The sequence below is a fragment of the Dermacentor albipictus genome, chromosome 3, assembly GCF_038994185.2.
Source record: "Dermacentor albipictus isolate Rhodes 1998 colony chromosome 3, USDA_Dalb.pri_finalv2, whole genome shotgun sequence".
NCBI lineage: Eukaryota > Metazoa > Arthropoda > Arachnida > Ixodida > Ixodidae > Dermacentor > Dermacentor albipictus.
In genome coordinates this window covers 36,609,526-36,633,697 of record NC_091823.1, presented here as the reverse complement: position 1 = coordinate 36,633,697, position 24,172 = coordinate 36,609,526, and the positions used below count along the sequence as shown (strand labels likewise).

Sequence of the window (24,172 nt, the reverse complement as noted above, 5' to 3'; positions counted from 1 at the left end):
CACCTCATTCTTTCATACAGAAATACAACTATCTCTCATTTGGAAAAAAACAAAGGTTTAATCCCAATGTACTAAAGTTGCAATAAGTAAAGAAGTTGCAGTTTTGCCCAAAAGGCCAAGCATCGATTACGATAGCAAATTAGTAGACAGCTATATGAAGAGTAAAGATAGTAGTTTTATCGCCTGTATAAACTTTTAACCATTTGCTTACTAATTAAGGGGGGATGAGGGTCTTGAAAACTTTTTTTTTATTTCTTAACGTATCTTCCTGAAAATTCGCATGCAGATATATCTTTCAATGCTGATTCCAAATATATATTCAGATTTGATATATCTCATTTAGAAATGAAGATATCGCAAAATAACTTATCCCACATAGGTCTTTTGTTACGGGCCATTATGGTAATTTCTTAATTAAAAAAACTAGTTTTAAAGAATAGCTGTCATTTCCAAGGACCTACTGCACATCCTAAAGCTAAAGAAATTTTTTAAAAGTCATCATATAGGTCATGAATGAATATCAAAGTAGGAAGAAAAAAACAATGCAGGAGTAATTAGCTTACACCTGACCTAATTGCTAGTCTATTTGGTTTAATGAAAAATGGAAAGCTTTAGGATGCAGCTGAGGTTTCACTGAAAAAAATGATACCTAATTCAATAAAATCAGTTGATGCAAACATTATGAAAAGTTCCGTAAGGCAAAGGCATTTGATCGAAAAAGCAAAGCTGAGAAAATTGCATTCAAAGTTTTGCTTACTCTGCCACTTTTGTTTACCTATCACATGGAAAAATTTAATGCTTTAGCATGCAGCCCAGTCATTACTGAACACAATAACACCAAACTCACAGAAATCTGTTCATGTAAAGATTGTGAAAACTTCTGTATTGCGTTGGCCTTTGACAAAAAAAAAGCTCAAAAAGTCACCTGCTATTTTCTATGAATCTGCCACACATTCACAAAAGTCCTGGGCAGTAGTCCTGGGTTCTGTCAGGCTTGTGTTTCTTGGCCATCCTCTTCTTCACCTTTTCAGCGTTGGTGTGACTTTTATCAGACCTGCACAGCCTCTGCTTATCTTTCTCAAGGCTCCTACGAATGAGGCAGCTCCCAGGACTGTAACCAAGCTGTGCTGCAACAGCTCTGCTGGTTGCTGCCATTCCTTGGTTGAAGCGAGAAACTGCTTCTGCAACAGCTCTTTCAACAGCCAGCAAAGAGTCATGCGTGTTGTTGGAGCTTTGGCTCCAAATGACAGAGTGTAGGCACTCAATGGCGTTCTGTGTCATGCCATCTTTGCAGCGCTCCAAGAGGGCCTCATCGCCCAGCCTTGCAAAGATTGGCTCAAGAGCAGTGCGAACGTGGCCTGGCAGAGGGTTTTTGTGTGGTGACGGCTCCACTTGGTTCGCCAAAGCACGATTGAAGGCACACCACGAATCAACCCCTTGAGGACAGCAACTGTGGTCTGGGGCTTCATCTGTCGAGGTCATGTGCAACAGCGTGGCATGCACTGCCTTTTTCATGCCTACAACGTCGTGGCTGTGGCTCCGCAAGGCATACCCATAGTAGTTTGTAATTTTCTTTATCTTATCTTGGGTGAGGTTGCCCTTTCCGCCAAGAGATTCTCCTTGTGCCTTCTTCTCCACCAAGTTGCGAAGAGCCGTCCCCATCCGTTTGTGGACATGGTTCAAGCAGTCTTTCTTTTCAATGGATATATATCCATACACTTCTCCTGAGGTCAATGCATGAAAGGTGCGGCTATCACCATCAGAAAGTATAGTTGTGTACCGCAACCCATTTTTTTCCAGAGACCTGTTGAACAAAATGATAGCTGCTTCAGTCTCCATCCGGCCGGCATTGCAGTCGATGTTTTTCATGCACTTGTGGTTCATAGCCCAGTCACCGTACCCATCATCACTGGGATCAGGTGCCCCTTGGCACCCACGACAGTACCTCGAGAGCACAACATGGTCCAGTACTAGGCCAGTGTATAGCTCTATGATGCAGCCTACTGCAATATTTGAATTGTGACCACGTGTTTTCCATGTGCCATCAAATATGACATCTACATTTCCTGGTGGATTCAGGAAATTCTTGTACATGTCCTTCACCACTTTGACGCTTGCTGCTTCTGTAGCAGTAGCTACTGCCTGGCAAGCTTTCACCATGGTGTCCATATGCCCCCTGAAAGTCTTGTGGTGAAGTCCTCGGTGAGAGAGGTTCATGGTGGCACAAAAATCTGCTAGGGCAGTCGCTCCCTTGCCTATACTTTGAATTCCCTTCATTGCCCGCAAATTGACTTCAAAGGGCGTGATGTTGGATTTCCCGGGCACTCGTGGCGACGAGAAGTGCCGCTCGGCGAAATCGCAATTTGAGCATGTGAGCTCCAACTTCACTGCTAGGCCGTATTCTCTCTCACTGCACTTTGCGAGTTGGAGAGTGGTCATCCCACACTTGCTGCAGCTTGTGGACACAAACATCTTCTTTAGCACTGAGAGATCAACGATGATGTACTCTGTGCCGCGATCGTCATCTTCACTTGCTGTGCCGACGTTCATTAGCTCGAACTTGCGGGAAGTCGCGGACTGCTTCGCCAATGAAGTTTTAACGTTGTCTGCGTAATTTTCGCGCCCCGCGCGCGAGCTCGGTTCAGCCGCGTCCGTCGGCACCGAAGCGGCGTGCGGAAACGCCGAAGTCAACGTTAGGCTTAGGTCAGCCGGCTCGGCCGCTTCCGACGACACGGAATCCGAAGCGACTTGCAGCGTCTCAAAAGTTGGCATTTTCGACGGGCTTAGTCCAGGCGCATCCACCGGCACTGCACAGACTTGCGGTAACGAAGTTGACACTGATCGGCACTGTCCAGCCGCATCCACAGGCGAAGCTAGCGTCGACGGGGTTTGTTCAGCCGCGTCCACCGGCGAAGCTGTTGTTGGCGAGCTCAGTCCTGCCGCATCCACCAAGGGCACAGCAGCTTGCGGCATCACCGAAGCTGTAGTTCTCGACGATGTAGCGCTGTTCTTATTCCATGCGCGTCTCTTTTTGCCGACTGCTTTTCGCGTGCTTGCTTTCAAGCGCGCGTCTCGCGCCATCGTGACACGCGGAACAAAGCCACCAGGCACGCAAAAGCAAGAAATTCGTGGTTAAAAGAAGCGACCCAATAGCCAAAATATCTAGAAGAACGATAAAGAAAAAGGCAGAACGAAAAATACTAGGAAACAAAGAGGAGCTCGAAAAATGACGTGCGTCCAGGCGAAAGCAGACGACGTGAAGGAGTCGGACAACGCGGCCGCGGAAGGCGAAGCATACGTCACGGCCAATCAGAGGGCTGCGCCTCGAGGAGGCGCCCGGTTCACCCAATCAGCGGCTGTCTCGCGACGATTTCCCGCTTGAGAACGGGTGCCAATCCCTCCGCTGCACGAGGGTCTACAGCGTGCCGAGGGGCGCCAGAATGGAGAGCGGGAAACCAGCTTTCAAACGAGACCAAGATGGCGCCGATCGGTACGCGTCGCGCGGAGCTACGGCAGCTTGAAAATGAGGCAAATCTTCGCGCTTGGCGTTCAATTTCGGCTCACCGACGTTTATAAATTACCGTTTATTTTATACTTCGAGTAGGAATTGCGCCATAATATTTTGTAGAGGCATAGTTGGGACATTAAGGACTTCAAAAACGCAATTTTTGAAAATTGCCATTTTTGACCATTTTTCGCGATTTCAAGACCCGCGTCCCCCCTTAAATTAACAAGCATGGTGTCACGCGCACTCAAGCAAACATGAACACATCTCACTCAATGACCACGGAAGCTCGTTATCAAAACGCTGGAGTGAGGAAGTGCTGTAGCAGGAGCGAGGGAATTGACCCTTGTGTTTCTGTGGCGTCTCGCTTCAACGCAAACTAAGCGACGAGAACCTAGTGCAGTGCGCCTAGATGCGTTGTCTTCATCGCAGATCGCTTTCAAGATAGGGGCCACGCGGCCGCGCCGTACGTAGCAGACGCCAGTGTAGAACGCCTCTCCTGTTTGCACCAGTTTCGCACGCAATTTTCGGGAACTCCAAACGCCCGTGATGCAGCCCGATTTCTGTCTGTCTCCACACGTGACCGCTTTTTTTTTTTTTTTTTTTTTTTTTTTTTTTTTTTTTTTTTCATTTGCAACATCGTGATCACTCGGCATGTCTTTGCAGTTGACGCTTCTATGCTGATAGAGCAAACGCAGAAAACAGGAAGACGTGCGGTGCACTAACCTAAGCCAAAGGAAGCATTGCCTAAGCTTGCGTACTATAGCACATGGAGGAAGCTGTGGCAGCTAGGCTCGAAGCCCGTACAAGGCGGCCATTTTGAAATGCCGATGGCGATGTGGTAATGCAGATTTAGGGTCGTACCCGATTCTAAAGCGCACGCAATTTTTGACCCATTTTATTGGAAAAAAGTGTGCGTTGGATTCAAGTAAATACAGTAAACATAGATTTGTGCACCGACAAGAAGTGCAAAGGGGAATCTACAGGAAAGCCAAAATGAATGTGAGTGCATTTGGAAGCATTACCCAAGTGATGAACAGCGCTCTTCGATTACTTGAATATAGTCGACTCCAGATATATCGAACTTGAAGAGAATCGTGAAATAGTTCAATGTATCAATAATTCAAAATATAAAATGTGCCTAGCTGAAAGCTATCTTAGATTTCCGCATGCTTCGGACAGTCTTTCACTGTCATGAAAAGCGGGAACTTACCGATTAGCCTCTTCAAGGTAACATGCAAAAGCTGACTTGTTTTTAGCTTGTGAACGTTGCAAGTCGCTCAGTACGGTGGAATAGAGATGCAATCGGTGATGATTGTTTGGAGAATGCATTCAGTTTCACCGCGAGTGATTGACGTAGGACGCGCCAACATCCGCGGCGGCATGAAGTTCTTGTCGCCCAGAAGCAAGACCGTGGTGTGCCTCTCATGCTTCAGTGTACTTGTTGTGCATTTTTATTCAAGATAAAGTAAAAATGGGCGCACCACAGAAGCAAACTAATCTGTATAGATGCATGCTGTGCCTGGCTGCATGTCCATAATTGTCTACAGTGGCGACAAGCCAGTGAGACTGTTGTGTCAGGTTTCGGAATTGAATTCCAGTCAGAACCAGTCATCCTCGCTTCTTAACTGCCCTGAAAGGTCCATTCATCTTTTTGGGTGCCGCTCAGCATTCTGATGCCTCGCGGCCGTTGCGTGCCTTCGTTCTCAGCCCTTCTCCTCTGACCCCGGCAGTGCGGACTGCCGACACTTTGCACTCATTAGTTTCGAAAGTGGCTTTCAGTTTGCAGAACACCTATTCCCACCTCCGAACGGCACAGTGATGAACCATGCATGCTGCTGCCGCAATTATCTTTCCACGAAGGGCACTTGTGGTGTGCAGTGGTTTTGTTAAATTCAAACTGTAATGCAAAGATCCGTCCAAGGGGAAGCTGTGGTGGGATTCATTTTGGCCTATTGCATAATCCTAGAATGCCGTTTGAGGAAAGCTTTTGTCTACAAAAAGACAGGCACAACAGTGTAGCATCTCCACTTCGGCATCCCATGCTCATACGGGGAAAAGATGGAGTGTCATCCATGCCGATTTGTAAAATGCGTATTGGACTGAGAGGTCTTTCGCGTTCTTGAAGCAGAGTGGCTATCTGCGCTTGCAAATAATGAATGGCCACAGTTTGCACGAGCCATCCATATGCGCAGTGAGTGAAACTGAGAGCACCCTGCTCATTTTTCCTCCGTGGCATGTACTGCCCTTCTGCCAAAACAAGCAGTTTCAAATTTAATTACATTACAGACTTCTGACACGAGAAGTGATTGCATTTCTGTTAGGAGAAGTATACTTGTAGGGGCGCAGTGCAGCAATGTTCGATATACAGTGAAACCTCGTTAAACCGTAGTCGACCGGAGCTCGGAAAAAGTACGTACTAAACGGTAGTACTGTTTAAGCGAAATAGCATGAGATCGCCCACTTACCTGTCGAAAACGGAACTCAGAGAGAGTGCGATGAAAGGGGGAAAAACATGCAGTATTTATTCACTTCGCGGGACGTAAGTGTTATTTTCGTTTGATGTCGCGGCGGCCTAGCACGACGACAGCAGCCTCAAACTTACTGAAGCTGCGTGCCAGCTTCTCAGCCAGCCCCCCTCCTCTCGGCAAACACTCGCACGGCAGATTCCTCGTTGGCGTTACGTATTCTCCGTGCACGCGCGCAGTAGTGCTGCATAAGTCCCGGGGCGCCTTTTTCATTGCCGGGTGCCGGAGTTCGGAAAACTTTTCGTTTGGAATAGTTACGTTATCGCGCCCCTGTTCTCCTAGTGACGATGGCATTCATGAGGCTGACGTAACGCGCAGCTTCTGCCACTGTCGGGCCTGAATAGCCCGTGCTGTCGCTTTCCGTGTCGTCCTCATCACTGTCGCTAGTTGACACTTCGGCAACAACAGCGGCAACGATGGTGAAAAGTCGAACCTCGTAGCCGACATCTCTTCGCGGTCGCAGCAACGCTGCCGAGCAACTTCGCATTCTAAATGCCACACACTGTAGTCAACAGCAGATCCATGTCGCGGGCCAGCGCCGACTTCTTCGTGTCACGTTGGGTAGCACGGACGGTGTCTAATTTTTCTTCTATGCTGAGCACCCGGCGTCTTTTTTATCCTAGCTTCGGCATGACGCGAGTCGTCGCTCGCACGACGCCACAACACTCTCTGGCACGGCGTCCATGCGGCGTCGAGATGATGTTGATGTTGATGCGGCTTCACGTGCAAACGCACAGAGCGCTTGGAGGCCGTTGTACCGATCTCCGAGGCTTGTTGTTCTGCCGGGCCGCCCGATGGAGACGACGCACCACCGTGTTTGCGCGACGAAAAGTGGAAACGCTACGTTTTAACCGATGCGTACGCAATAAGCTGGTACGGTTTATGCGGATATAAAATACATTATGTCCAATGGCCGCTGAGTCGGGGAATTGACTTTACTACTTTTAAACCGAAACTACTGTTTAAGCGGGTACGGTTTAACGAGGTTTTACTGTATTGAAGGTGGCGGGGAATGGGAGTTCAATATATGCGTATTATGTCGCTATACTTTTGCATGGGATTTTTAAGGGAATTTCACTATTGTTGTATATAGACAATAACTTGATATATCCAAGATCTATATATCAGGGATCAACTGTACAGTAAACTCTTGATTCATAGTATTTTGTGGTATTGCGAAAGATGGACAAGTTATCCAAATATTGAATTATGAAACGGATTAAGAAAGCATGAGACAAATGATTACTGCATCACAATCTTTTCATTGAGGGAATTCATTATAAAATCTGCACAGAAACTGCAGCTTTTATCATCTTGCCACTGAAATTTTTGTGGGCTATAACCACTCACAACAGCAAGGGCTTTGTGACTCTATTCACGGTATAGTAGCTGCAGGGCAACATGCGCATCTTCATCAATAGGTGTGCATTTAACTACCACACACACTTCAATTATTTCATCACCAGTGAGCCTGCCAGTAGCTAATTGTCTGTTTCAGTGTAGTCGGCTACTTTTATGCTAGCACAATGGGCCACAAAAAAAAAAAGAGAGAGAGAGAGAGCGCACTTTTCATCCTAGGCAGTTTTTATGCTGTTTGTCACATTGCACAGCTCATACTGAATGTAAAAAAATTACTGTTTGCCATAACTGCTGTTGTGGTGACGTATACAGTCGCCGAACGTTTATTCGGACCTCACGGGGACTGCGAAAATGTCCGAATAAACAGGTGTCCGAAAAAGCAGATTAAGAAAAAAAAAAGAAATCCTTTATTTCCACGCACTTATTCGGGCTCAGCAGTAGGCTTGGAAGAAATCGTGAATGCGCCGTTGCACGCTGTTCCGTTTACGCGCAATCAGATAAGCCTGAATCTCGGAGAGGGTCGTACGGTCACTATTAGCGGCTGAAAGCACAGTCACTGCTTGTACACGCTCCGCATGCGACGGCAGCGTAGCACATGGTGCGTCATCTCCGGCGGTGCAGCAGAAACCTGACGAATGATCTTGTCGTCGTCGAGTTCTGCGCATGTCAATACAGCAGTGTCAGCACCTATGAAACTGTCAAATGAGACGGTGTTCGGAATCGCAATGCAACCATTGCGCAGGTCTCGGCAGAACATTTTCCGCGTCAGTAGGGAGCACATCGGAAGGCGGCTTCCCGGCACCCGCTTGCCGGCATTCCCCAGCGCAGTCTGCGCGGGCACTGTCGGCGCCATTAGACCTTTGACGCGATGTTTACGTATGCCGCGTTGGCTCACCGAAACCTCGACACAGCACACAAAGCAAACACCACCGTGCCGACACCAGTCGCACAAACGAAAAACGCGGCCTGCTCGCAGCGTCAGCGAAGAAACAAATCAGCTGCTGGATTGTCTTGACATGGCTTACGAAGCTGAAACCGGAACTGCTGCAGAGCCACTCTATCCACGGAGGAAGGAAACTAAGGAGAGGCCCTACCCCCTCCGCGCGCTAGGAGAAAAGTGTGGCGGAAATGACGTATAGGTTCTCATTTCTTTTGCTGCTTTTTTATTTTTTTTTGCTGCATGGCCACGCCTTTTGGGCCACAATGGCGGCGTTCATCTGATTTTTTGAGCGCTCACACGTGTTGCTCTGGTAGGTTTCGTGCCGTGGCAAAGGCGCTGTGTGGGCGGGTTTGCGTTAGTCACCCTGTCTTGTTGCGCTGTGTTACCTGCACCGTGCTCTGCCGGATGTTGCGCGAGCGCGCGCGCTCCGCGCGCGAAACCACGTGCAGCGCGGCGTGGTTTCGCGAAAGATGTAAACAAGAGAGGAGGGTGGCACAAAAGGCGGAGCATCGCCATGAGCAACGCCAACTTCCGGCTTCACTTTTGCTTCACAAAGAGTGACGTCAGGGCCTCTCCTTAGTTTCCTTCCTCCGTGCACTCTATCTAACCAGGTAGAAACGATGATGATGAGCGGAGATTTTCTGTAGCGCCACTTCGTGGGGCAGCAAGGAAGCTCCGTTCAAAACAAAAATGGCGTTCCGCAAGTCGAACCATGCACCGGTCAGAGTCGGTGCATGGTGCTCTCGACCGAGTTGGCTCAAGGAGTGTCCGAAAAATCAGACGAGAGGTTGCAAGGTGTCCGAACTTTCGGCAGTTGTTATACATTATGGTCTATGGGGAGAATGGCGGTGCCGCGAAGCTGACCGAATAATCGGGCATGTCCGAATTTTCGGAGTCCGGAAAATCGGTCGGCGACTGTAGCGGCCATGAAATCTTGCAGTTTGACATAACTCGGCATTCTACATGACATAATGTGCGGGAAAATGTGGCTCGCATCCATTTGGCTCTTGCGCCTTAGCTCCTCCTGCCTGGCCCCTTGGTTTCGGTCAGATGCTAGCACCACCTGTGTGTGTATACAACACTTACCATGCCACAGGCTTTATCCGAATTGAACAGTGTGCAGCCTGTGTGACTGTAGTCCATTGTCAGTACATTGTACAACTGTTTGAGCACAGAGCCAACACTAGAATGGAGACACAAAAGTTGTACACTACCCAAACCACTTTTGGGAGCCACCGACTTCCGCAATTACAGCCAGCCGCTCTGAACACTGTTCTTGTTCGCTTTGACTTCCCAAGCCTGCTGCCCTTTAATGAGCAAGGTTCATTGCTGTCCAGGATGAGTGTCCAGAGGTTCGTGAGCAGTTTGGCCTGAAGTTGCACAAGCACCTGCTGGCTATGCGGCTGCCACTTCAGTTCCTGGCCATCTTCGCACTGGGTGGTGTCGAGAAGCGGCGACCCCTGCGCAACCAGCTACGCCAGTGGCTCCTGTCATGCATCAACAAGCGACGCGATTTCCTCAAGCAGCACACCATCAATTCCATGAAGCTGATCACCATCCTGCCCGACTATGTGATCCCCTATGCCATCCACCTGCTCGCCCATGACCCTTGCCTGCCAAAATATGACGATGTTCCAGGACTGGTGCAGATCAAGGAGTGAGTGCAACTTCTGTGATGCCTGTTTCGGGATGCACCCTTGCTTTCTTGCAGGCGGATACAAAACAAAGCCTTGGTGCTTTGTCTTCTAATGTGCCTGTTAACACCATTGTCTGCAGAGCAGATATGTGGTGAACGTTTAGTTACTTCACCTTCTGGTTATTGGAACTGGGCTGCTGATAAGAAGGCTAGACTTCAAGATCAGCAAGCTAAACAAAGCCCTTCAATGCACAAACGCTGAGGTGAATCTGTGTGTTCCATTTAAAGACGGCATTCAAGAGGGGCCATAGGGTTTCTTGGGCAACCTTGCAAGTTCCCTTCTGCTTTAAGAAGATTAGTGTTTGGATCAAGTGTTAATGACAGTGCTGGTTAGTCAATTTGCACGTCAATTTGCAGCATTTGTAAAGTGTTGCAGGCCTGCTTTTGAGTCCACCACTCGCAAAATAGCTTCTTTTCATTTCAGCTGAGAGCACGGTGTTGTTTATGTGTGCAGGTGTCTCTGGTTTTTAATGGAGCCACTAATTACCAAGAATGAAGGCTACAGCTTCAGTTTCTTCAAGAGGCTCATCGAGAACATCAAGCAGACCCGCGACAACCAGTGCCCCGACGACAAGCAGGCACAGCTGGTAGGTGATGGATTTCTTAGTCCCAAGGCCGAGACTGAGGTAATCTCTGTCTGTTTGCATGTGTACCTGCAGAAACTGTATGCAGTGTGCGACCTGGCCCTTGGGCTGGTAATGACCAAGACCACCAGCTTTGTGCTGAAGGACTTCCCGCAAGAGCCAGTGTTGCCGTCCAAGTGGTACACTTTGCCAGACAAGGTAAGGATGATGCCGCAGCAACATACTCGGCACTGAAGTTGTCTTTGTCAATTAAGTAGTAAAGCTTTATTTGCATTTTAGGCTAAAGGTTTAAAAGTTTGTGTTATCTCAAGCACATGGTACAGTAGACTTCCATTAATTCAACTCGATTAATTCGATTTTTCGTTTAATACGATCCCAGCCAAAGGTCCCAACCAGTGCCTGTGCAAGGGCCCAAAGTTTCGTTATTTCGATCCGAAAATAGGCCTTCACCAGATAATTGTAACTTGGCCAGTCAGCATGCACGCACCTGACCCCTGTAGTGATGCCAATAGTGACCACTTTAGTGACAGTGCATGTCTCAATGCAGCTTACGCGACAGTGAATGCACTGAATCAGGTTATAACTGCAGATCACAATGTCCTATTACGGTATTTACCCATTTCTAATGTGCGTCTTTTTGTTGTTGTTGTTCTTGTTTTTGTTCCTTTAATATATTTTTATATTTAATATGAAAATTGGACCAAAGATTGCCTACACGGTGCAGTCGAATACAAAATCAAAACTGCCTTCGCGGCGTTTGTATGCTTTACCGCATAACATAAATGTACTGCAGCAAAGAATACTTCAAGGAATCGGCTACTGATGTGCAACACATATAGTTTTCTTGCTAAAAAAATTGGGTGCACATTTGATTTTTACTTTGTTTATGAGCTTTAATATGATTTCCATGTTGGTTTTCTACTTTGGACACATTGAAAGTGAGCGTGCATTTTATTTGGGCAGGGGTTAGACTCTGGCAAATGCTGCCAAATGAACCGGGGTTGTGTTTTGACATTTACTATGCATCTTGTTTAATTTAACCCATTTTATTGGTCCCATCAGGATTGAATTAATGGTAGTCGACTGTACTTGTGGTTGACCTGGCAGTCGCTTATTCATATTTATAGCCTTTAGGAAAGGCAAGGCAGAGCAATGAGAAACTTTTTCACATCACAAACTGCTTCATTCTCCGACAGTTAGTAAGCATCGTAGTGTTCTGCTGAATGACAGGATTCTTGTTGAGTATTTGACTAGGATTGCTTCTTTTCGAAGCAATTAGCTTATGATACTTGCTAAATAAGGCTTCTTTATTGTGTCAAAAATATTTATGCAGGTGCAAGTGCCGAATGTGAAAAGCTACTTGCCCCCAGAGCTGGCTTTTTCAGCTCCAAAGGTATGTACATAGCCCATTGTGTGTTTGCTTTATTTACTTGGGAGTGCTTTCCAGCTGTCATGCCCTGTGTTACTTTGACCTGGCAAGGTCAAAGTAACCTGGCAAGGGAACAAGAGTTCAGGATCACCACTCAGCCTCTAGAGTCTGCACAGTAGTATGTTTACCTAGGTCAATTACTCGCAGGGGACCCTGATCACAAGAAAGAAACTTACAGAAGAATAAAAATGGGTTGGAGCACATACAGCAGACATAGCCAGATCCTAACAGGAAGCTTACCATTGTCATTGAAAAAAAAAGGTGTACAATCAGTGCATTCTACCGGTGTTAACATATGGGCCAGAAACATGGAGACTGACAAGGAAGCTTGAGAACAAGTTAAGGTCCGCACAAAGAACGATGAAACAAAAAATGTTGGGTGTTACGTTAAGAGACAGGAAGGATCAGAGTGTAAACGGGGATAGCCGATATTCTAATTCACATTAATAGAAAGAAATGGAGCTGGGCAGGTCATGTAATGCCTAGGTTGGATAGCGGGTGGACCATTAGGGTTACAGAATGGGTGCCAAGAGAAGGGAAATGCAATCAAGGATGGCAGAAGACTAGGTGGGGTGATGAAATTAAGAAACTTGCAGGCGCTAATTGTAATCAGCTGGTGCAGGACAGGATTATTTGGAAATCGCAGGGAGAGGCCTTCGTCCTGCAGTGGGCATAAAATTGATGATGATGATGAAGGCAGGCATCTCTGCATTATTCAGCTGATCATTAAAACCACTAATGGAGTCTTCCAGTGGGCAAACGTTAACACAGGTGGAGGTCTGAGAGAAGTAGTGTGCGGGCACAATCTGCACGAAAGAATTCATTGTCTTAGCTGCAATGATTACACAACGACCTTCGCCATGAATGCACTTCGTATAAGCTGAACATCCATACCTCGCACACAACCTGCATGAATTAACTGACTCTATATTTAGACTTCACCTGCTTAGCTTATGGTGTGACTGCGCCATCACCCCTCATTTTCCTCATCCCTGCCTTGTCTTTCCCTTTTTCCCTTACTTCACGTCGAGTAAGAGGGGCCATATTGTGATTTCCCATCCCCTTGAGTGAACAGTATGGTTGATTGAACAAGCGGGATTAGGGTAGCCCATTCAATAACAACAAGAGGCTTCTGTACACTGGCCTTTTTTGTCACAACAAATTTTCTTCTTTACCAAACTGTGGTCTCCAACACCACGCTTGCACAAGATCTGCATAAGGGTCTGCACTTTATTGGGCATCGGAAAGCCTTTGTTGTAGTTACGTAGGAACACTGGCTGTAAAAATGATTCTCAAACTGCATTGCAAGTGTCCCCCTTTACTAGAATAAAATATTTTCTCTGACTCATAATCTGTCTGCCAATTAAGCAACACAGCCGTCTCAAAAACATTTGGGTGGCAAGAGAATATGTCATCTGGTGCTCTTTTCTCTCCACAATTTTTTGGGCCTACAGTTAGGGAGAGAAAAGGGACCATGTAAAGCTAAAAGAAGTGATTCTGCAAAAGCTGACTTAATTTGTGTTCATTGTTGATGAGAGAGAAACTGCTCTCGACGCACATTGGATAATTGTGACCCACGCTCATCCTTGACAAGCAAAAGTTGTGTGCCCACACTAGCAGTTTTGGAGCACACCTGTTCCTGGAAGTATTTATTAGAGAAATATTTGTGGTTCATGTCGCACTGCTATTTGCCACGAGCCCCATTCTTGTTTCTGAGGTGTTCTCAAGCGATCACTTTTCATCACGTTCAGTGCATTGCCATACTGCAGTCGTATTATATGTTTTGTGATTGCTTGAACTGTATAAACAAGAAAAAGAGCAGTAGGTGCTCGCCCGTGGCATGTGCAAATGCCGACACACAGTCAGTTTCTTCTTCCAGTACTTTGAAATCTCCCACGTTGGCGCACGCTGTGTCCACAGCCATTGCCATGAACCCTATCGCCATAATCTTCTCCATTTATCTAGTTGTTTGATGGCACCTGCAGCTTAGTGCCGTTGGAAGCGTACTACAAGCTTTTAGTATGCAATAACACAAACATGCCACCGTTCCCTGTAGCAGGCAGCACGAAATGAGCTTTTTGTTTTTCTTTGGTGGCATCGTATTCTAGCATTGCTCACCAGCTCGACTGTTTTTTTGTTTGCCATTGTCATCTTAAAAACACTACACAATAAAAAAAAATGACAAAGCGCGCCTCAGGCAGCTCGGTCCCCTCCTGGTTGACGTGCATTGGCATCTCGCACAGAGTAGGCACGTGAAAGCATCCTTCCAAAATGCCCTTTTAACAAGACTGTAAACCTAGGCTGTACTCAAGGAGTGCCAATATAAACTTTTGGAAGCTGCAAAAGAAGACAACCACGCACCTTGGGCCGCGTGGGCTCCACTTGCTCAGCATGCATTGGAGTCTCATGCTGCAATGCTTCACACTTCATAGATGTAGACTGCAGTTGAGTCTGTCAAATTCTTTAGGGACTTTGGCTTGTATGTTTTCCCGGTTAGTATGTTTTTTCTCGCATTTTTTCGTAGTAGGTTTCAACCAGCTTCTGCTGTACACAGAAAGTTGAGAGCCATCTAGAAGCCCCTGTGCTCGTAAAGCATGCCAGCATCAATTTTATATACAGTTAGACTTCTATGTAATGAACTTCAATATAACGAAATTCTCGATACAGGGAAGTGTCTAACTTTTCATAACCTCTTGGCCATAGAACACCATGTATTTAGAACCTCATTATAATGAAGTTTGTTTGTATGCAATTTCAGTATAACAAAGTTTCACTGCCACCGCAAAGGAATATCGAGACAATAAATAGAAACTTCCGCGGACGCAGATGGTCAAATGATAGAGTTACAAGCGGCTGCTTACAAACGTACCTCTCAAACCGCGCACGGCACAACAAAAGAGATTGCTGAAGTGGAGCTGCAGCATGTTCCATACAAAGTCAAAGTGCACCCTGTGCACTGTGTGCTTTAGGTGCAAGTTAAAATGTGTGAGGGTGACAAAAGAAAGGTGGTGACTTCACGATTGACGCCTTCCCACGCCAGCAAAGGGAAAGAAAGGGAGGGGAGGAAGCTCGCCGTAATGCGATCAAGCTTGCATGAGGGTGTGGGGAGGGGGGCGGAGTGGGGGGTAAGTTGGCGCATGTCTCGGCCGTGGCTGCGTGTGGCTGAGTGCTTACGCAGCTGCGCACACTGCTTTAGAGATTATCTGCCGTGTGTGGGCGTGCCGAGATGGTGTGGCACTGTGTAAGGCATCACGCATTTAGTATTGGAATTTGCATAATCTGGAGTTTCAGTGACCCTTTGGAGCGAGAGGCAGACGAAGCATTCACTTCCCACTGCCGGCGCTTTTTTTGATAATATCGCGCCAGTGCAGGCGACACTATCAGCCGTAGGGGCGGAGTGCACGCGAAAGTGTGTCTAGCTTTTTAATTCGCACCTCCAATGTGAAGATATCACCACCGTTTATGGCACGAAACTGTATCATTCATCGTTGACTCCCAAATTTATCAAAATGAATTCTTTTCTCAATTAAATTTGCTTTTCTAGATTGTTTAATAGTTTGAGAAATTCTGTGGTCCCTTTCTGTGTAAGAAAAATCTATCGGCAACTGTACTTATTTGCATAAAAGGTCAAATTTCTGTACAATGATGTTTCGATATAATGAAGCAAATTGCCAATTTTATATACTTCGTTAATAGAGGTTTAACTGTACTGTTGCATGATCTTATTCCCACTATAGCCATAGGTGTACTATGAGGACTTCTTTGACAAATTTTACTAACACAAGGTAATTGAATAGTATTGTCATGATATTAACAGCATGTTGATCTTTTGGCTATTCACATTAACTGTGCATGCCTGTGCAGAACACAGGTGTGGACCTGGCAGCGTTTGGACGGACACGTCCACGAGGAGCTCTGCGGCGAGTATCACGGAGGCCTCGGCCTGTGGCCAGCGGAAATATACAGCTGGTGCACGCAACCGAGGTAACATCAGCTGAAGAGGAAGCAGTCGACGAGGTCATGGCTGTTGAAGAGGAGGTTCCCCTCGGGTCAGTCAGCACCGCTGCACTAAGTCATTGCAGCACCTTTCTGTTCTGTGCATAGCTAGACGAGCAGTCAGTGGTACTGAAACAGGCACCCGGGTTCTTTGAGGAGCAGGGAGCCACTTCGTGGATCTGCAAGCTCATCCCTCTTAGTAAAGCCTGCTCTCTTTACATGTGCATGATTATGCTAGAGAAAGCCAGAAGCACAGTGTGTGCATTTGTGTGACGTACAAGCAAAGCAATTTCAAGAGTGTTTTATAGCTGCAGTATCTGTGGATAATTGTTATTGCAGCACCTATATTCTAGATCATGTCATAATGCCTCCAGCATGCATTCCCTTCCTCCTTGATCTGCGAGTCCTTTGATCATACCAGACGGTTCATAGTTTTCAACATCAAGAAGCACAAAGCTTGAACACGGGAAAGAAGTCTCATGCCAAGGCACTTGGCTGGAATGACTGTAGTCTAGAAGAATTATAATTTGCAGTGAATTGCAGTAGTGTCCAGTGGCATCAATCACCTACTCCGCAAGCTGGTGCGGCAAATATTTCATGCAGGGTCAAGTGTTTTGGTTATGCATTTTTGTTATGCCGTCAGATTATTGTGCATTTGCTTCAGTTTAATGAAAAAAGCCAATGACATCAGCTGCTGGAAACGCTAAAATCACTGCTGCAGGTCTGTACCTTTCTCCAAAATCTTGAAGTGCTGCTACAAAAGTACACTTTACCCTTGTATAAGACTAGGTATGTGAAGGATTTTGCCAGTTTTGACCAACGGGGGAACTTTAGTGTCACTGGACCTGCGGTAGTAACCCAGCCAGTGGTAATGGCGTAGTAGTGCTGCTCAACTCAAGTTCGCGGGTTCGATCCCTGCCACTGCAACCGTATCATAATGGGGCCAAAATGCAAAAATACTTCTGTAGTTAGATTTAGGTGCACGTTGAAGAGCCTCAGGTAGTCAGAATTTATCCAGAGAAATCCCACTACTCATAATACTACTACTCACCACTCAATATCAGATTGTGCTATGCACATAAAACTTTGGGCTTTTATGTGCTTTCTTCAATGTCACTGGCCCTTATATTTCACTTTCACTTGTCTTGAACGTAAGGTATGGTGGAGTCTAATTGCTGTGAAAAATCGGCAGGCTGTATTGGCCTTACGGCTCAGGCATGACAATTGTGCATGCACTAGGAATGTGGCACACTCCGTTCAGGGGCAAGGGCCTACTGCACTTCAACATGTGGAGTCCTAAGTATGGCCATGAAATGCAGTCTTGAAAAGGAACAGCTGTTCGCATGCAAGAGAATGTAGAGGTGACCATGATGAAGAGAACCCACTTGAGCACTTCTAGCTCACTGTCACATGTTAGCGATCCAGAGCTCTTAACTTGGAATAAGACTCCGAAAGCATGAGAAGGCCAAATTTTGCTGTCATGCATAGTTGTCCAGCAAAACATCTCAGCTGGTCTCCATTTCTCACTTTGAAAACAGTGTCATGCATGCAGGGTTATCTGTGGGGCTGAGCACTCCATGAAACTTGCATATCTGCATCCATTCAAGTGCACAATTTTCAGTTGCTATTTCTGATGTGAAGCAGCTTGTCAGGCAAGCAGATACAAAGGCATTCTTTCCTGCTGTGTAGTTGCCTATTGTAATTTTTCATCACGTACCCACTAGTTCCTCCTTCGGGTAGCAAATGGTGTGAAGCTAATGTGAGCGCAATTCAAATGTTCTTCTTCGTGCAATGAGAAGTTAATGTTCACACTGCACATGCAGGATGGAAGTCAGCAGTGCAGAGGAGAGCAGCAACAGCCCTTCATCAGCAACAGTTGTCAACCTCCGGGCCTTGCGGCCTACCCGCCGGGATCGTGCAGCCTTGTCTGAGCAGCAGCAGTCAGATCCCAGCCAATCCAAACGGTCAGTCTCAGATTCTCTCCTTCTTTCTGCAACTCATGCTCTATATGTGCATTTGTTTGTTTGTTTGTTTACTTTTCATTCATTCATTCATTCATTCATTAGTGTTATAGTCTCGGGGTCTGAAAGCACTACATAGAGGAGTGGAGAAACATTAGTGACAGCATTTATGAAAGTGGCAGTGTCATTGATGGCAGCAATGAAAGGGAGAAAACGGTCACATTCACAGCTGGTTAAAGGAGAAGAAAGAATGAAGATGTGCGTGAGTGCAACACTTGGCAACCCACTTTGAGGTGATGAGCTCTCATGGGTCATCTTCTCTTCTGGTAAAAAGAACAGTAGAATCTCATTAATTTAAAGTCCCTAGGGGATTGGAAATTCATTCAAATAAAATGGAGTTCCAACCAAGGAGAGCTACAATGAGCTAAGTGCACTCGGGAAACTAAGGCGAGCACGCTCACTCCAGTTCGGTCTCGGCTTCCCAGGCCTCTTTCCTCTTCATTTTTACGGCGCGCAACATTACGGTAGTTAGTGACACATCAAGCCTGAGTCAAAGGCGAAGGTTTGTCCAAAAAAGCGGTGCCTAGGTTTGAGAAAATGTTTACCAAATAACCGTGCAAGGTATTGGGGTTCGAATTCACAGTAGTTTTGCTCAAATTGAATGCAGTAGAACCTCGTTAAAGCATTTTGGAGGAAACAAATGCTAACCAAGAAAACATGCAATCCCAAGTCACTAAGTGAACTCACAGACTTAACTTAATTGCTTAACTTGACCGTTGCACAAATCGTTACAGCAAAAGACGGCAACACGCACCGAGTTGAAAAGGAGTTGAGCGACCCGAAACCCGCATTGTCGTTGTGGTGTGCTTCGGCATGCTTACAAAGCATACCAAAGCATTTAGCCTGGGTCAGCAACTCGAGCACCGGCGACATATGGCGTAACTGAGCACGGCTACATGGGCCCCACCTTGAAAGCTCTCTGCGGTGGGTGCAGAGTCTAGGCTTGCCGAGGGCCGGTGGTTTTGTGTGCACTGTGTTCTTGGCACTTAGTTCACGTTGAAGCAAAAGGCAGCACGAAAGGCAATTCGCTCGCTGCTGGTGCCGCTTTTCCGCATGCCAGTATTTTGACAGCGAGTGTCCCCGGTCATCAAATAAAATGTTTTCATGTTTGCCTGTGTGCCTGTGCACTCTTGACGCCACACATATTAATCTAGTTATTAAACAGATGTTTACAATTTTATACAGCCAATAAATATACTATCCTTACTTCATGTAGCATTCTTATAATGTGCTATCACAACCAATGCTTCGCCTTTCGGTCAAAACTACAACGTTTTCTTGTTTACATGGAATCTAGCGGAGAGAAAGCATGTTATATGATGTTATATGTTATATGAAAGCTCAGACGTGCATGTGGTGGTGGCGCCCAAGCGACCCGAGACGCACATTGTTTTCCTCTACGAAACCGAAACAATATCGACCTGGTGGGTGACACTGGAAAACGACGCCTGCGGTGCCACCTGTTAAGAGCATGCAGTGAGCTTCCATTGGCACTATATCACACTGTAAGCTGTGGAACATGTAGTTGGAGACGCTTTATCACAATAGATTGGCGATGATAGCTGTGAATGTGGCGTGCAACGACCCAGGAGGAGATTTGCTGTTACCACAATAGGGAACTGAGGGTGTGGTGGCATTTTTCAATGAGACAGGCGGGCAAGTACTGTGGGGAAACTGCAGCCGCGGGCAGCTACTGTTCTCGAATGTGCGCATGCCTCTTGCCTTTTCTTGTGTACCTACATGGCATCTGGCAGCCATAAAGCATATCATATGATCGCAGTTTGGCAGTGTACTGAACGTTAGTGCATGATTGTGATTGTTAGTGAAAGATTGTGTTCTCCGGAAATGTATGAACTGGTAAAAAAAGAAGCAGGAATGTATTGGATAATTTTGTGTTCTTAATCATGAGTGTTGGCATGGGGAAATCATACGTAACAAGATTGTGTAAACAAGGTTCTAATGTACATAGTACCTGGCCGGGACCAACTCGATAGTTCGAATTATCCATCAATTCGAATTAAAGAGACGTTGCATTATCATGATTTCATTATAGTAAAAAGAGGGAGGGCACATTTCTTACACAACATAGACCGCTTATAACAATTTCGTTAAGAGTCGCAAGTATCCGCACTGTAATTGGTACCGAGCTATAATCAAAACAATTTTAAATCCTTTCACACTTGCGAAACATGTAGACCAAGCTGCTGCACGTATCTGGCAATTGAAGCATGCAACTGGGATGTTTACATTCTTTTAAATTCACAAACATTCGAAGTTTAATGCCCTGTGACTGGCCTTTACAGACAGCCTTCGCATGAAGCAGCCATATTAAGGGAACACTAAAGCAAAACATTAAATCAGTTTAGACAGATAAAATGTTCTTTGAAAACACTGTTGTCGTTAATTTTGAAGTAATAGGTTGATTATCAGAACATAAAATGAATGTCTAAGGTTCAGCTTATGAACTTCGTGCCAAATCCCTGCCGATGGCACTGTGACGTCACAAATTTCAGTCTTCTTTTTTTTTTCGTACTAAGGCTTCATAGGCTCAGCAAAAGTTCCTGAAACTCGCCATGTTCAATCTTTGGCGCCTTTAGAACACGATCTAGTCTATATTTACCTCTAAAGACTTAACTAGGCCCTAGATGACGCTTTCTCATACAAAGGGCGTACTCTCATGCAAGCGTGAAGTGGCCTGAGACAACATCCTGCTATCCTGATAAGGCTGCATTTGTACCTACTTCCACTGCCTTGACTGTCATTAATCTGAGTTTGGTGCCAAAGAGCCACTTCAATGCCCCAAAGCATAGGCACTTTAATACCAAATAGTGTAGAGGAACATGCATTGTTAAGGCCAAACTACACGGACACTTGCCAGTGCGCGAAAGCTCGTGCCCATGCGCCTATGCATGCACAAATAGTGTGGGACATATTGTACATGTCGAAGCACAGTGCAAGCACAGATGTTGTCTCCAGACAAATATCTCCAAACAAAGATACAAAATTATGCCTACCAATGCAAAAATGGTGAGCTAAGTGGGCATGCACTGGCACGCATCTTGTAGTTTCAAACTGCCATTCCTCGCGAGGCGCAGTAAAAGCAAGGCGCGTGGGTGCAAGCTTTCGCACGCTGGAAAGTGTATGTGTAGTTTGGCCTTTACCCTGCTAACTTGCCAACTGCAATATTATGTAAGATAAGCTGATGTCCAAGACATGGCGCCTACGATGTGTTTCCAACTCTAAGAGAGCTGTCGATGGAGCACAGATTTGGACATCACCTATTTTTGCTTTTGGTCTACAGAAGGCTGTGGTTGGAACTCAGGGTGTCTACCAACCAGGAAAACCGGGAACTCTTAGGGAATTTCAAGTGTCTGGAAAACTCAGGGAAAACTCAGGGAATTTGTGCTTCTATCAGGGAAAATTAGCTGTAATTTTATTGAAAGGGAACGAAAGTCGTGTAAACACTGGCTCCAGTAACAGAGGAATCGCAACGAATCGTCATTGGCGCCGTGTCATCGGCACGAGGTATTTCCAGAACAGTTAACGACCGATTTTCCAGACGGCCGATTTTTCGGACATGCCCGATAATTCGCACGGCTTCGCGGCACCACCACGTACTCCATATAGTCAATGCATATTGCCCTGACTGCAGTTCTGAAATGGCATTAATCAAGGCCACCGCCGCCGCCGCCGCCTCGAACTGGCACTCTCGCACGCAGATCCGCTGGCAGCCGTAGCCACCACCACGTCAGCGTTAGGCCTAGCTGCTTCTACGTTTGCTATTAAGCTTCTTGCCATATGTTGCCGTGTTTTTTTATTGAAAGAATTTGCCGCTGTCAGCAATGGCACTGACTACGCCTTTGTAATCCTCGCGATTACCTTCGAAGCTCGCAAAGCACTGCGCGTTGCGTAATGCCAGTCTTTGAAAGTTAGCTTCGCCTCAGTACAGCAGTGTTACGCGGTGAAGCATAACAAGCATAGGAAGGGGCAATTGTCACAGGACACAGTATGTATTCCTTAATTATACACGCGTGCAGCCCTGTCTTCTGTCACAGTACGAACATCGATATGCCTAATAAGTGTACTGGCAGGCCTTAAGAGCTTTTTCGGACGAGCCTGTGGCAATTTTAGCCCTTAAGGGCAGTTAAAGACATTGATTTCTTTCGGACTGCTCGATTTTTCGGATGTTTTTGTGGCTCCTAGGGAGTCCGGAAAATCGTACATTCACTGTACAACTGACAAAGAGGATGCTTCAAATGATCCATGGGGTGAACGCGTGGCATAAGGAGGATGAGAACAGAGAGGACCGACGCACTGAGGATGTAATGGGAAAAAAAGCGTACTGCCGCCTCTTTGAAGGAACTTGAGCTCAAGAAAGAAAGTGTTGGCTGACGCCGAGGTGCAGGTGTCCCTCAACCAAACCAAAATAAACTCTTTAAAGCAGTGAAAGCCAACACTGAGGTGTTGTGTATGGGCTGAGAGTATGTCAGGACAGTTGACGTTGACTTCCCAGCTGCTGAGAGAGAATCTTATACCTGTGTCACACGGGCACATTTGGAAGGCCTTCCAGTCAACGGCCTTCGAAACACCACAACTCTATCGACTCAAAGGAGTTGTCGCGCTGCTACACGACACTTTTGAAAGGCCGTTGAGTGGTTCAGGCGCTTCTTGCAAAATTGTGTGGCGCTGCGGATCTTTATTTTCGTTTTCATGTCACGAAAAGTTAAACAACATCAAAACCTCTTAAAAGCACTATAATTTCTTTTATGTTTGTTTATATAATAAAATAAGTTGTTTATACTTCGCCATACATATATGTTTAGCTTTTAAGTTGTTGAGTTGCGAAACTGCGGCAACGTTTGCGCCGCTCGATGCGGCTGCCGTTTTGGTGTGTGTTCGCACATGTCAAGTGGCAAAATACTTTATTGAATAATTAATAACACTCATATATAGTATTTTTAGAGCATTTTGGTTTGATTTGTTTTTTCTAACCGCGAGTACGACACACTGAGAACGAGAGGGCATGCACGCGCTATTTCCGCTTCCGTTGCTCAAAGGCCATCGAGATTTCGATAGAGTTGTAAGGTGCTCCGTTGACTCAATAGACTATTGACTCGGCGGCCTTCGAAACGGCCCGTGTGGCAGCTCGAACTTGACCTTTGAATCAACTGACTATCGGTTGGAAGGCCTTCCAAACGCCCGTGTGACACGGGTATTAGTTGTGACAAAGTTCAGTCCTCAGACCGATGAGCTTGCTATCAGTTGATAGAAATAGCTCATATTCAAAAATATTTACTTCTGTATGCATCTCCTTTTCATTCGTATTTGAATATGTTCGACTCAATTGGAATGGGTTTTGCCATTTTTTTCACTGCATTTTACTAATACCTTCTTTCTGTTTTCTTTTTAAATAACATAGATATTACTTCTTACTATTCAAACTGGATTAAGTCATTTTTTTTGTTTCAACATGCCTACTAGAGAGTGACAGCATTGCGCAGCATAGTGTCAGCCTGTCTTGACATAACACAAAGTTCTGGCTCATTCAGGGAATTTCGCAAAGGTGCTCAGGGAAAACCTGGAAAGCTCAGGGAATTTGGAAATGTCAACTTGGTAGACACCCTGGAACTGATTTGTAAGGGTACCACCTGGAGTAAAATTACAATTGTTGTGCTACTGGGCCAGGGTGCACCCAAAGTGCAATATATTATTTCTGTGGGCACAGGTCACGCTTGGAGCCTGGAGCAGATGATGAAGTTGAGAACTCATCTGACCAGCTCAGGTAAGCGACATTTCTTATTTAACCAAACAGTGTGCACAGCTGCCTTATTAAAATTGTTCCTTTTATTTCTATTTCGTGTCTTTCTGCCTCTCCCTTTACTTATTACTAGACATGCGACTGTACATCTCCTCGCTGTACATAATAAACTTCGTAAATCAGTCTGCTATGCGCATTTAAGTGTGATGGTAGATCCACTGCACCATGGAGGAAGGAAAATCTAAGGAGGGGCCCTGAGGTCACTCTTTGTGAAGCTTAGTGACGCTGGAAGCTGGCGTTAGTCAGTCATTGTGTTGGGCTAGATTCTCCTCTCTTGTTCACATTTCTCGCCTCCA

General features: G+C 46.0%; 1 protein-coding gene across 6 annotated transcripts in view; it reads left to right on the top strand.

Moving 5' to 3' along the window:
• pds5 (cohesin associated factor B pds5) overlaps nt 1–24,172 on the top strand; it is a 95,028-nt gene that overhangs the window by 46,845 nt on the left and 24,011 nt on the right. For all 6 annotated transcript variants that reach the window (XM_070535369.1, XM_070535365.1, XM_070535366.1 and 3 more), the window contains exons 19-25: nt 9,670–9,989; nt 10,483–10,615; nt 10,688–10,810; nt 11,946–12,005; nt 15,906–16,090; nt 17,861–18,001; nt 23,784–23,840. In XM_070535369.1, coding sequence (XP_070391470.1) covers nt 9,670–9,989; nt 10,483–10,615; nt 10,688–10,810; nt 11,946–12,005; nt 15,906–16,090; nt 17,861–18,001; nt 23,784–23,840 — 1,019 coding nt within the window. The remainder of the gene's footprint in view (nt 1–9,669; nt 9,990–10,482; nt 10,616–10,687; nt 10,811–11,945; nt 12,006–15,905; nt 16,091–17,860; nt 18,002–23,783; nt 23,841–24,172) is intronic.